The sequence below is a fragment of the Poecilia mexicana genome, unplaced genomic scaffold, assembly GCF_051168715.1.
Source record: "Poecilia mexicana isolate PSO_F unplaced genomic scaffold, ASM5116871v1 scaffold_16, whole genome shotgun sequence".
Classification (NCBI taxonomy): Eukaryota; Metazoa; Chordata; class Actinopteri; order Cyprinodontiformes; family Poeciliidae; genus Poecilia; species Poecilia mexicana.
Genome location: NW_028263385.1, coordinates 19,059,275 through 19,073,365, shown reverse-complemented (window position 1 = coordinate 19,073,365; position 14,091 = coordinate 19,059,275). Strand labels below are relative to the sequence as shown.

The 14,091-nt window shown below is 42.7% G+C and overlaps 2 protein-coding genes across 3 annotated transcripts in view; one reads left to right on the top strand and one right to left on the bottom strand.

Annotated features, from left to right (window-relative positions):
* The window catches only part of kmt2bb (lysine (K)-specific methyltransferase 2Bb), a 386,582-nt gene that overhangs the window by 183,500 nt on the left and 188,991 nt on the right, over window positions 1–14,091 (top strand). The window lies entirely within an intron of this gene.
* The window catches only part of kirrel2 (kirre like nephrin family adhesion molecule 2), a 45,114-nt gene that overhangs the window by 15,180 nt on the left and 15,843 nt on the right, over window positions 1–14,091 (bottom strand). For both annotated transcript variants that reach the window (XM_088013594.1, XM_088013595.1), the window contains exons 2-3: window positions 2,259–2,414; window positions 1,471–1,620 (exon numbers count right to left, since the gene is read on the bottom strand). In XM_088013594.1, coding sequence (XP_087869720.1) covers window positions 1,471–1,620; window positions 2,259–2,414 — 306 coding nt within the window. The remainder of the gene's footprint in view (window positions 1–1,470; window positions 1,621–2,258; window positions 2,415–14,091) is intronic.

Genomic DNA, 14,091 nt, shown 5'->3' with positions numbered 1-14,091 from the left:
TGCCAGCAGCACCTAACCGACTCCCATAAGGTCTGTCACTTCTAATCCTCGCTACTCTGACCATACCCCCCTACCCCCAAACCCCTTCCTCCACTTCTGAATGTCTGTGTGAAGAAGTAGATCACTCACATCACGTTAATGTACAAAACCGCCCTGCGCTTGATGGATGTTGTGGCTTGCTGCAAAATGTGCTAACTGTGCAGATCTGGACCTTCGAGCAACTGTGCGAGTCATTTGTGACTGCAGCAATCACATTATCTTGGACCTGTACAGTCTCGATTATTGCCACTGAGACTAAAGGCGTTTCCCCTCTTTTTTGCTGAGCTTTGCTTGGCACTTCTTTAAGATGTGCTTTTGCAGTATATAAAACAAAATCTTATCTCAGTCTGTACAGAGGAAGTGAATAAAATATACAAACCATAAGTTTTAAACAACCTTTTAGTGCTGTGAAGTTGAACCTTTATGGGTTTTTGTTGTTTTTGCTTTATTTTTTTGTCAAATTTAAATGTTTCAGTATCGGTTTCAGTACATTTTCATCTTTCAAAAATAACCTGAGTAAATACTAAATGCAATTAATTTATAATTTTATTCATTAAGGAAGAATGACAGTCCACATTAACCAGCCTTTCTGTGAAAAAGAAGTAATTGCTCAGTAAACTGGTTGTGTCACCCATGGAGGCAACAGTTGCACTCAGATATTTGTTTTACATAGTTGTCATTTTTCCCCCCTCTCTTCTTTGCAGAATTAGACACACTCGGAAAAGACAAATGACCCGTTTAGGGTCACATGAAGACTTGAGGAGTTAAGTCTGGACTTTGACTAGGCCTATGCAAACTCTTCACCTTTGCGATTTATCTGGGCATTCTCAAATTTCTTTTCAGATAGGTGCATAATGTACTGCTTTTAGATAACTTTTTGTCAACTTATTTTTTAGACAGGTTCTATTTAAGTGCTAAACTAGGGTTAGCTTGGATGGCTGTTTAACCACTGTAAAGGAAAACATCCTTTAAAAACTGCATGTTTGATTTACTTATTTTTGTTGTTGCTGATGTGTGAACGTGGTTGGTGTATCTCAAATGTCTATTTGTGACAAAAAAAGACTAAAAAAATATAACAACATATAATCTCCTACCTAATGCAGGTTTAAAACCACATCCAAGAAAGTTAGGACGTAGGAAGTGTGATCATTTCCCTGCAGACAACTAAGACCCCTAGATAATGAATCGAATCCTGACACAGCAGACGCATCATTGAGTTGAACATCTGAATATCCTATAAAGTGTTTTTTTTTTTTTTCTCCAGAGTCTTGGAAATTACACTTGTCTTTCAGCCTTGGTGTTTTGTGATAAAGACACTCCCCTGATTTTTATTTCCCCCCCCCCCCCTTCTTCTCTTTCAAAGCTCTGCCAGCCTGCAGACCCTGGCACAAGAGCTGGCTGGGAGGATCATGAGTGAGCTGTGTATCTTACCTAGTACAGTGAGCTTGGCACGGTGGGAGCGGAGCGCTGCCTGTGTAGCCTGACACTCATACACCGCGTCATCCGCCAACTCCGCTGAATCGATCAGCAAGCTGTGCTCGCCTGATAGCGGGTCGCCCATTAAGGAATAGCGCGTCCAGCCTGCATGAAGCCAGCACAGAGAATAGAGTTAGAAGTAAACAATTCGAGCAACAACAAACACATTTTTAAAAGGAGTAAAATATAACCAGGCTCCTGCTCTGAACAAAGGGGGGGGGGGGAAGAGGTGGAAAAGCTCTTTATAAAGCACAAGTGAAAAGCATGCAGCACCTTACAGAGGCCAGGCATTTAAACTGTTGTGTTAGCACAGTGGCATGAGGCTTGGAACACAACACGTAAGAGGGCTGCTGCATGAGGAGGTTGTCCTTTAAACACAGACACAATAAAGATGGGGTTGCTAAGGTCAAGAGGAAGCCTCTCCGCTTTCTCACTACGCTGCTACACATTTAAATGTCAGTGCGTGACAAAAGCCAATTGATTATCCACCTTCCTACCAGACTCTTAAAATGCTAAGCAACAAATTAAAGTTTGGTGTGTGCAGCGGGAGCCGATCTGTCAGCGGCGCGTTCTCCCCCTCGCCATTCATTTGTGTAAAAACCCCAACGGCTGACAGAGAGGGAGCTGATTTCTAATGAGACCGGGCATTGATCGCAACAAGACCCGATGAGACACAGAGGACAATAAATACAGAGAGCAGGAGGAAGGAGGGGGGCCAACAGAAACAAGGATAGTGACCGTACCTGGCAGGTCTCGCTCTCCGCCCAACGCCAGGCCGTCTTTGGTCCACTGGACCATTCCCCTGTAACCCACAATCACACAAGGCAGAGTCACGGACTGGCCCTGCACCACCACCTGGTCCTGGGGCTGCTGGGAGAAGTAGGCTGCTTTGGTGGCTGCTGGAAGACAGAAATAAAAAGGACAACGTGAAAATCATTTCGTAGCTGAAACAGAAGAATACAGTTAGAATCAGCCATCAGTTGTCTTATACTGAGGGGATGCCAGTAGTGTTTACACTAACAGTAACAACACAGCAGGGTGACAAAGTATAGATATCAACTGCATAGATTGAAAATAAAAAAATAAAGCAAACTCTGTTCTGGTTGAGGATCAGTGATATCATAAGCGGCACAATGGGTGGATTTAACTCTTCAGCAAACTCGGTTACTGTTGACACATTTGACATGGGAGTCCGACAGCTTTCAAGTTGTATTAAAGTTGAAAACTGTCCCACCTTTTGTGCTAAAGTCAGATTGTGACTCTTGTCATAGGAAACACAGTGATATCATCTGACATCAGTACGTATGAGTAAAAGACTGATTTTATTATTTTTTTTTTTTGTGCAGATTTTGAAACAGATTTCCTGACTGGAGTGGCCACTACTCGTCAGTAAGTTGTCGGAAAATTGGGTTGCGAGAGCTGGTCAGAGGGCCGGGACTCTAACCACACAGAAAACCGAGGCCTCCGTTGGCCACATTATTCTCCTGATACAGATTTGAAATAATCTGAGAAGCATTTGAGTTCTAAGGGTTTCAAAGTTGTCTTAAGATCTAAAGTTTGACTGATGATATCCGCAATGTGGAAGAGCAACTTTTATTAGCGTTCGAGAGATTCTGAAGTTGCACTTAAGCAGCAAAAAGATTCAACCTAAATTGATTCCACGGTCACACAAGCCACGATGCTGCAACGATCACAATGATCATTCTGTGATCATCTCAACCTTATAGTGTTTTCACAACACCCACAAGAGAATGAACATACCCAACTTGTGTACGTGTTTTTTTTTTTGTTTTGTTTTGTTTTTATTTATAAAACTTCTAAGAAAAAGAGTCAGCAGTACCCCATTACTTATTCAACTGTTTCAAAAGACCATATGGTTATATGCTTACTGACATGAAGAGAAAACACACTTCTGGGGAGAAAAATCTGCCACTCTTTAAATGTGCTTTTCTGTAAAAATGGATGTTAAACAATCAAAACTCCATTAAAGTTCCCGGGGGAACCATCCGTTTGAGCCTGCTGAAAGTCAGTGGAGACACCTGCTGCCGTCTCGCTGCCGTGTTTAAGCAAAAGGCGCACGCGCTCCCTCCGGATTGGCTGGCTTGCCTTCACACACATGCCGAAGCGCAGCGTGAATACGGATACTCGGCTCCGACTGTTTGTGCCACTATGCTAAGGATTGAGTATTACAAATCCTACTGGCAGGGGAAAGATGGCAACACTCCAGAGGTAACTAATCCATAGGGGGAAGGTAGGTGGTGAGACGGAGAGGAGAGGCAGTTGGTTGGTTATCTTCGCAGGGTGTCTGTGTGAGTCGGGAAAGGGACTTATAAAAAGAAAAAAAAAGAGAAAAACCTTCCCTCTTTCAGCATCTCCACTTCTTTGTTGCACAGTGCAGAAAAGAAGGAAAGGGGGGGGGATGAAGGAAGATAAAGACGGGTCCTATTCAGCCAGTGCTAAGCCCCCCCCTTTTTAACTGCTTCTCTTGGTGGGAGCGCTTAAACAGACAGCCCGCCCCTCTCCCCCCCGCCTCCAATAGCAAAGAAAGCCACTGAAAGGAGGGCAACATACGGCGGCCAGAGACGCGCTATTGTCCCCTTGTCCCTCTCTTTTAATAGGCCTCTTCATTTCCAATCAATCCTGCTAAATGCAAGTTTAATAGCTTTTCAATAGCAGCTTTTCCCCCCAGAGGGTGGATGGGATTTTCTCTCAGTCTCACTCTTTTCTCTTTCTTCATCTTTTCTCACTCCATTCTCTGTATGTTTTTTTTTTTTTTTTTTTAACTCCAGTTTGAAGTGGGGGGGCTTCCCAGATTGTTGGCACTGTTTATTCCCCACTCAATTACCCACTTCATCTCCGGGTGCACCCTGGTCTGAACCTCACCCCTCTCCTCCTTCACCCTTTCAGCCCACCTCCCGCCAGTGTCACGCAACATCACAATTAAAGATGCCAAACAGTGAGCTCATCAAGAACGAGAGTTCATACCCAACACATCGTGGTTCTCAGCATCCCTCTTAAAACCCATTTTCACTTCCACCCATCATCTCTCACTCCCCCATCTGGCCCCAAGGAGGTGTTAATAGTTTATTAGGGGGAAAAAAAAAAAAAGCGTTCTAATATTCTCTCCCTGTGCATCGCTTTATCAAAATATGAGTGAGCAGTGGGTGCAAACAGGTAGGCAGTATGTGTATCACGCACTCTGGATCAAAAGAGGCCAATTTTAGAGCGTCAATGAGAAGTGCAGCGTCTTCGAGCTCAGTCTATTCGGCATTTACCGAAGGCTGGAATTTTCCCATCATACCCTTAAAAAAATATTTCATTTTTTTTTTCTTTGCGTGTCCCGAACATGCTGCCATTATGAGCTTCTGTGTGTTTCCTTTCTCTCTCTCCTTGCAGAGTGAGCTGAGGATTTTCCTCCCCATGCTTGCAGCAGTGCAAACATTGATTGCAATTAAGTTTCTCGCCCAGAATATCTAAATGTTTACAATGGGTAATAATTCACTGCATTGGTTGATTGTTAAGATGGATTACATGCACTGAATTGTTTCTCTTTACCTCGCCCACATGCCATTTTTCATGCTCGCAAATGGCAATTAACGCCACGCGCACACATATATGTGCAGCTATGCAAACATAAAGCGCAGAGCATGTGCTGTAGAGAGCGTTTCTTTTTTTCACCCTATAAGTGATTCATGGCTCTCCAGATCCCTTATTGAAAACGCTGAACAGAACATCTCGACTGGCTAATGACTCATGCCAGATTCCTTTAATTCCTCCTTGCTGAATTAGACAATTCTTTGACGGTGTATTAGCAGCTTAATTACATGAATACATTTCTGACGTGGGGGGAAAAAAAGGAGCAGAACCAGACAAAGAATCGGTGGTGGAGGAGCAAGTAGAAAAAGTAAGAAGATGTGGGTGTGAAGAGGCTCGTCTGTGGGCTGCTGTGTCACACACTTGTGCTGAAGTACACAAACACAAACTGCACGGCTCTGTTTCTTTTCCCCAAACTAAACATGGGGAGCTTCAATACTGAACCCCCCCCCCCCAAAAAAAAAACCCTGAAATTTTCTTGACACACTTCTTCTGTGCATCCAGTCATCCATCCTTTTTTGAGAGACTAGAGTTTAGGGGTAACAGTTCACCGTACCCATAGGATAGGCTACAACAGTCCACGGGTTGCAGGTTTGATTCCCGCTCAGTCGGTCTCAGTCATTATTTATTTGGGCAAGTCACTTTACCTGTCTTACCTGTTAGTGGTGGTCAGAGGAGCCCTGGTGCATGGCAGCCTTGCTTCTGCCAGACTGACCCAGGGCAGCTGTGTCTACTATCCAGTATCATGCCGTCATCAGCGTGTGAACATGTTTGCGATTGAATGAATCACTGAATGTGGTGTAAAGCTACATTCTGGCGTCTAATGACTTAAAAAGGCGCTCGATAAGGGCCATGGTAGTGTCAAGCGATTTGGAGCCCTCATATTTGATGAAGCTCTATACAACACCAAACTGTCAAAGTCTAGCTATGAAGCTTCTGCTCTATCGTACTACTGTTGATGAGAAGGACAGCATGACGTACCATTCACAACACTGCCATGGTCTCGTTATTTCAGTTACGATCTATTTCTTGTGGTCACAGATAAAGGTTGAAGCACTGATGGATCAATAAGCAAAAGCTTTTCTCTGGTGGTCAACCTGGAGGATAAACTGCTTCATCCTGCAATGAAGAAGATACTTGACCTGACTGTCAAACTGAAAGGAGCAATCCTCTGTTTTCTAGTTAAGAACTATTGGCCTCATCTTCAAAAAACCTGACTCTCATCCTGGCCACTTCAAATTCTTCTGCCAACCAAACTATTGCTTCCCGAAGACTACAGCTGTAAAATGCAAATAGCACTACATCATCCATAAGATTAAGAACATTTAGTTCCCGAAGCAGACATCCTGTTCCTGATGTACGTACCTATCCATCCAAACAGGGTAAGAGAAAAGCAGCATCCCTAGCGAAACCAAAGCACACTGAGATCAAGATCGACTTTGTGCTGAGAATCTATTTTCCATATTCCTGCATCACCCTTTCAAATAAACGCCCTGAGGGACACATTGGTGAACTTTTTTGAGAACTATAAAAAGCATAAGGACTCGACAGCCAAACTTCCATGAGCCCCATCAGCAACATATAATGAAGGTGAAGAACGAGTTCCTAAATTCGCCGCACAAATAAAACATCTGTGGCAGATATTAGTTTAATAGGCTACCTTATGAAGGTAAAAATGTGTAAGGGTGATTCTAGTTACTCATGGTCACTTCAACATTTCATCCTGCAAGATCTCAAAGTAACAAAATGTATTGCATTCATTATGTTTCTGTCCTTGTTTCATGTCTAGTGTGAGTTTTTCCATCTCCTGCTAACAAGGTCAATGCAAGTTTGGTCTGTTAAATTTTAATCCGGATTTCTTAAAATGGAATATCATTTCACACTGCCAGATACACATGAGACCAAGTTCATGTGGATTTCTGGCTGATGGTAAGAGCCTGCTATGTTTTTTTTTTTCCTGTTGAGAAATGTGCTGTGTTTTATATCCGTTTCTGCGAGCGTGCATCTGAATATGCGAATGAGTATGTAGGACAGGGAATGCGTTAATATGGACATCAACTTGTCAGGCACCAGCGGGCACGTTCAGCGGACGCTTTGACACTCTGACTTTTGCTGTCACATGGTTGGAGCTAAGTGCAGCAGAGCTTCCTCCCAGACTTGACCATCACCTACTAAAGAGCTTTACGTTGACCCCGGCGCTTGCCTGCGCTCCCTCTTTCAAACCACCCGATACGTTCACATTAAGAGGGATCAGGACAAGATGGGCAGATGTCAGCAATGATCTGCTCAACGCTGGACACGTGCCTTGATCAAATTAGACTTTCTTTCTGTGTGCAAGCACAAGCGGCGATGCTAAAAACAGGAAGAAGAGTTAATGGCACTGGAGATGACCTTTAGAGAAAATATAAATCCAATACACACAGCGCATTTACTGGCAAGTCACCACAGTAACCGCTGGATGTAAAAATGCACCCAAGGCTGTTAGTTAATTTAACAGGAGGCCATGTCCTTCAAATAAACCATAACGTAATACAAGACTTCAGTCCCTGTTCATATTTCCCTTGTTTTGCATCAACACTGGGCTGAATACATTTCCGAGAGAGATGCTCCGTCTCGCACAGCCATTTTACTCTATGACCTCAATCAAATTCAGTTCAAGGAGGCCAATTGCCACAATCCAGGGTCTGTAAATACAAGTGCTACCCAGTTTTACTGGTTGATTTAAACTGTACTTTGGCAAGTCAAAATCTTTTTTTTTTTTTTTTTAAATGTCAGGAAAGCACCGGGAAGCCAGAGTACAATATACCCTAGCTCGATTTTTTTCCCATAAAAAAGGCAAACGTATAAATATGAGAAGGATAAGGAGGACTCTAGAATACAGAAATTGGTGGGTAAAAGAATATTTTAACTTGGAATAAACAACCTTTTTCCCTAAATGGTATCCATTGTGCCTTGTCTAGATAAGGCTTCTAAATCGAGCTGGAAAAGGGGAACTCTGCGTGGAATTATTATCCCTTTGTTTTGAGCTGAGCTCTTTTGTCTTCCTTTCCCTGTGTGAATGCACTTGTGCGTATATGCGTGTACAAAGCAGACAGTGGTACTGAGCGGCTGCACCAAAGAGTCCCAAAGGGGATACTGCACCCATCTCATATTTGATCTGGCTACTAAGCTCATTAGCGTGACTCCTACAGAACTTCTGAGAGCTGGAAGGGGGCTAACAACAGATACCACCCACTGGCTTGCAGCAATGTGGCACCAAAAAAACACATGAGCTCAATGTGTAAGAACCTCTGTTCTTTCCTTCAGCTTGCATCTTTGCAGACGGCGTCGTCTCTAATGGTGCCCATGCAGACTCGGTTCTATCCCTTTCTCTCCCACGCTGCATTCCAACTAGCCCTACCACCCACCCACCCGCTCTCACTATCTTTTCTCCCATTCTGCGTTTTTGTGCCCAAATTGCACTCTAACAGCTTTTTAAGAGCTGTTTTGCCAGAGTTTAATCCGCCTAGCCTCCCCTTTCAGCCTTTATTCCATTGTGAAAATCTTGGCTGAGGCCTGGGTGCTTTTTAGAGAGTGGACCAGTTTATCCACCCGCCAGAACCCCCACAGCCCCCTCCACTGATACCCCCACCCAGGGCAATTTCCTCCAGTTCTACATCCATCTACAATCCATTGCCATCCGCTCACTGCTCTGCTTACTGTGCATATGTCTGCAGCCAGTGAGGCATGATCCCTGAAATCAATGGCCAGCAGGCACCTCCTTGAACATTATATAAGGTGTTACTAATTGTTGATTTGTTTCTCTTGGGCTCTTCTGCCATCGCGCTGCATTTCTAGACTGTCAGCTGTCATCTTCTGCCAGACTCCCCTAAAACATTCTCTTCCTCTTTGCCGTCTTGGATCCCCCTGTCCCTTTTTCTTTTGCTCTTTGAATTCGTGGTGTGAAAATCACAGGGGTTTGTGTCAGCTTGTCAACACAACACTCAAGAAAGCAGGTTAGAAGGGGAGCAGCAGGGGGAAAAAAGGAGCCATATGTTAGAAAGATAAAAGAAAAAAATAAGGCAAGGTAAAAATGGAAAAAGAAAAAAGTGGGTTTCTGTCAACTTGTAGTTGCAAAGGAGCAAGTCGGAGGCAGGTGGTGGTGGTGCAGCAGGGGGGCGATTGATGGAATGCTGTAATCAGCCTGTCTCCAAGGCCGTCACCGCGAGGCTTTTCCCCGCTGCGACGGGGCGCTGCACACATCAGGGCAGCAGTGAGGCTGATCGCACGGGCGAGCAGCCGCAGACTTGCGCACTAAGTAGCTGCTCCAACAGTTTGCAGTGGATAGTGAAATGGAGTGGTATATGCATGCAAGAAGGAAAAAGTGAAAAAGGAGGGTGGGGCGGGGTGGTCAAAGAGTGCTGATGTGACACAGTCAGCATGTGAGCGCATGTGAATGATTCGCGCAGTCACCGTGCTGCAGTGTCTTGACAACCTGCCACGCGTATATGCACGATCACCCTTGTGGTCCCGTATCTTCAGGGTTTTGAGTAGGCAGAAGCGTCTCCTTCTGCATAATTCTAGTATGGCTTTTAAACATAACACACACACGCACACACACACACACACACACACACACGCACACACACACACACGCACACACACACACACCCTTTCTTCCCTTCAAATACACACACACACTAAAGCCCCGAGCCAGAGAGCTGAGAGCTGACTCCGTGCAGACAGATAGCAAGTGACTGGCTGGCTGGCTGGCTGGCTGGCAGCAGGACAGGAAACAAAAAGCCATGTGAAAAAAAAAAGGGAAGAAAAAGGAGAGGAGAGGGTCTGTGGTGGTGGTGGTATGAAATTGTCTGTACACATCAGCTTGCTGTGTTGACAAGATGTTGATTGAGCTAGTCTTGTCATTTCGCTCCTGCTCACCCCCTGGTGTTTTTCTCAGCAAGACAGCTGCTGGCTGGATGTGTGTCACAGTTCCAGCCCTTTTCCACCCCCTTCCCTGCATCTTCTCTCTACTCCATTCCAGTTTCTTCTCCTCTCTCTCCCCCCCTTTTTTTTAACCAGTGCTTGGATGAAGGGACTTTCACTACAATTTACTGTGCTTTTAATCATTATCTTCTTGTGTTGTTGTTGTGTTTTTGTTTTTTTTTTTGTTTGTTTTTTTTAACTTAAAGTCCCGTTTTAGTGTATGTGCAATGGCTAACATGGTGGATAAAACGGTGCACAACATGTGGTCGAGAGATGGCTCAGAGATGGAACAGGAATCGGGACTGTCCCCAGGCATTAAGTGGAAAAAAAGCTACTGCATTTTACTTCCAGGCCAGGTGGGGGCCACCAAGAGCATTTGACTCAAGTAGAATATGAAAAAAATCTAAGCGATTCATATATGTAGCTTAAGAATCAGCCGAAATTTAGGTTTTTTAGGAGCACATTTTAAGAAATGTAACATTCGTAAAACCACTGAAAAAGAATCTGAAATGTTGCTCATAAAATAAGTCATATTTCACACCAGTGCAAAAAAAAAGAAAAAAAAACATTAAAAAAGCATAACTGGGCACTCTTTTCTGACTCTAGAACAGAAGTAAACTAATCTCTATCAATTATTATTGTAGCTATTTATTTATCAAATAAAAACTAGAATTTGTGACCCAAAGCAAATTCTGCTTAGAGCCACAATTCATTCTTGGGTTGGCTGTGATGACGGGCAAAACAAGTTAGCATACAAAAAAAAAAAATTACAGATGAAAAATGTATAAAACAAACATGGAAGAGATTTTTATTTTTTAAAAAAAAGTAAATTACATTTTCTTTATGTCTCATATTTTGCAATTGCTTTAGAAATGAAAACAGGAATTCTCTCAACATAGATTTTGTAGAGAGACTCAGAGCTTAATGCTCTGGGGTATCAATTAATTTAGTCATGGGATTTGTGGCCTGCTCTTCCTAATTGAGCCCAGTGGAGACCCCCTCGGCTCCCCGCGATAGGAAGTAGTGTGTTTCATAATTAATACTCCCTCCTGTATTATTATTATTATTTTTTTTAATGAGGGTGATATTGCTGTAAATGTATGCATCTCATTAGCATGAAAGGGCCATCTATTGCATTGTTCGCTCCTGCAGTGTTTGCTTCAAGTGAGATGAATGAGAGACAACCTCATTCAGAAGCAGCGGTGGCGCACCAAAGTCAGAGCTGCCCTTTTGTGTGCGTTTGAATATAATACACAGCGAGCTCAATGAGAGTCTCATTAGTGTTGTTTAATATGTGTGCTTTTTAAAGCTTAGAGGTTAATGCCCGACTTGCCTCCATTTCATTGGAGTTCTCTTTAATTTGATGCATAATTCTTTTATTTATTTATTTATTTATTTTTTCTGAAGAGTCTCTTCACACAAAGCAGCTGAGCTGTGTTGTGAACCCTGCATCCGACAGAAACACAAAGGCAAACAAACACTTCTAATTAAACGCGTTGAAAATGGTTCTTGTCACTCTCCCTCTAGCGTTCGCTCCACATTGCCGAACATATTTCAGAACTATCCTATCGCCCCCGTCTCTCCATCCAGGGACTATAACTCTTGGCGATTAAACAAATTACCTCCTCACCCAGGAGAGTTGTGGCTTCAGTGGAAACAATGAGTGTGATTCACAGAGCTGCCACCTCTCTGGTTCTTACAGACACTTTTCAAACTCGCTTGCTTAGGCTTTTTTTGTGTGTGTGTGTGTGGGGGGGGGATTTCTCTCATGTGGATGTAGTTGTGGCAAGTTCAAAAATATTTTCAGCGAGCATCGTGTTAAAGTGACGGCTCAGAATTTCTGAAAGGAGGTTCTGGTGAATTGTGAAATGAGACGAAATTAAAATGATTTCTCATCAAAAGTATGTCTGGTGCTGTGGTGTAGATAGGTTTTTGTCTGCTGTAGTAAGTGCATGCAATTATCCCATGAGTGTTTTAAGCTTGACACCTTGTTTTAGCTGTGCTTGACGAAAGAAAGGAAGTCATTCCTGCATTGTGTGGGTTCAGTCTGGATATGGTGGCTGAAAAACGGTGGTTGAGAGATGATGTAGAGTGTAGCAGGTGGTGCATTTACAGAACATCATGACCAAAACATTACTTACAAAAATCCCAAACTAATAACTCAACAGTTGACCTCATGAAAGCAAACAAAACCAAACTAAAGCCAACCAAATTAAACATCAAGTGCACCCAGTTAGACTGACTTGGCTCTCTCTGGACTGGTAAAAACCAACCCCCTGTCGTAGGTCATTTGCTTTGTACAGAGGATCTGGGCTCTCGGCTAAAAGGAAAACACTGCTTCCTGGAGGCGTGGACTGTGTTGAATTTTAAATTTTAGTTGCAAATGTTTGCCTGTGACTTAAGTAATGCGCCAATTCGATGTTGGGGGTTTTCTAATCAACAACCGGAAATTGCCAGCACTGTAAACAACCATCCCCCACTGCGCGTACCGAGAAGTGCTAAGTCGAATGAGGCGGCTGCTAATGTTAATTCAATATTTGGAAGCGCTGCTAACACGGACTGAATGTTTATTTCGTCTGTTACCATTGCTAAAGCTATAGACAGACTACTGAGCAGAAAATTGACGTCATTGTTCACAACATCTCCTTCCATTTGCTTGATTGGCCTGATTTAAATTCTACCAGAGAAATTCATGTCAATGGGAGAAAACCCAGATGGAGCAGTGAAATGAGAATTGAGCAATGGCCCTACTAGGTTGTCTCCTCAACAGCTGCATTCTTTTGTTTAAATACTCAAAGCTACTTTAACAAAAATATCTCAAAGAGAATATACACTGCAGTCATCAGTTTAGTGATGCTATGTTACACCAGGACTTTTTCAAGTTACAACACTTCTTTTCCCCTTCCTGTTAGCTGCAAAGTTCACAAAGTAAAATGCACACATTAAAATGTAGATGTAACATGTCAACAAAACTTGTCTTTGTTGACTTAAACCAAGATGTTCTACAAAGCAGTTTGTAAAAATGCAAAACACAAACAAACAGCAAATGTTTTCAGAATTCAGAATAAAAATGGCATAAGCAAACGAGAATATTAACCGAAGCTAATAAAAGTAAACTCTAAGGTTTTGTGGATTAATACAGACTGCAAATTAAAGATTTGAATGGTTTGTTTGACACAGTAGCAGATAAAGATGGTAGATGTTTCCATGTCCGTGTCCAGCTAATGTGAATTTACACTAAAGGAAGGTGCCAGAAGAATTATCTACTGCACGTCAGTTATTAACCTTTGCTAACTTTTAACAGAAACTTGCTTAATAAATCCTCAACCATCCCTAAAAATTACTCCTGACTAAGAGCTTTGAGAACACAAAAAAGGGAGGGAAAGCGTAACATGCCAACCTCACTACATCCTGCTTTGTGCTGAGAAAAGGAGGAGAAAGGAAAGGGAAAACTAATTTCCTGAAACTCCATTTCTTAAGCGTTGATTAGTAAAAGAGCATAATTAGAGTGAAATGTGAAGTCAGGGTTTTTCAGATTGCGCTGCTTCCTCCAGAAAAAATCAGGCCATGATTAATGAGTAAATGATTAATGAGGGAACTAATTAATCAATTAATTATTAAGCAAGCACTCTGAAAAAGAAATGGGTAGGATGACAGTGAACAGAGAGTAGAATAGATGCTTAGGTTGTGTCTCGGAGAGGAAGAGAAGAAGCAATCAGAAAAAACATCCTGTTTGTTCTGTCAGTTTGTTTCATCTGTAGTTACAGAATAATGAGTGCAAAGGATCATAGGAGGAGGTAAAGTCCTATGTGCTGCTTTTCATTTGTCTTTTTTTTTTTTTTTTGAGATAAGTCTGGAAATTTCACGTTCGCAAATTTCCTAAACATACTCGAGTTAAATCCTGGGGCTTCCCATAACATATGCACTTAAATCTCGCACAAAAGTGCCTCCGCAAAAGCTGCGAACGGCAGAGAGCTTCTCTGTCTTTAACTAGGACACCCCATCAATCTTTGATAA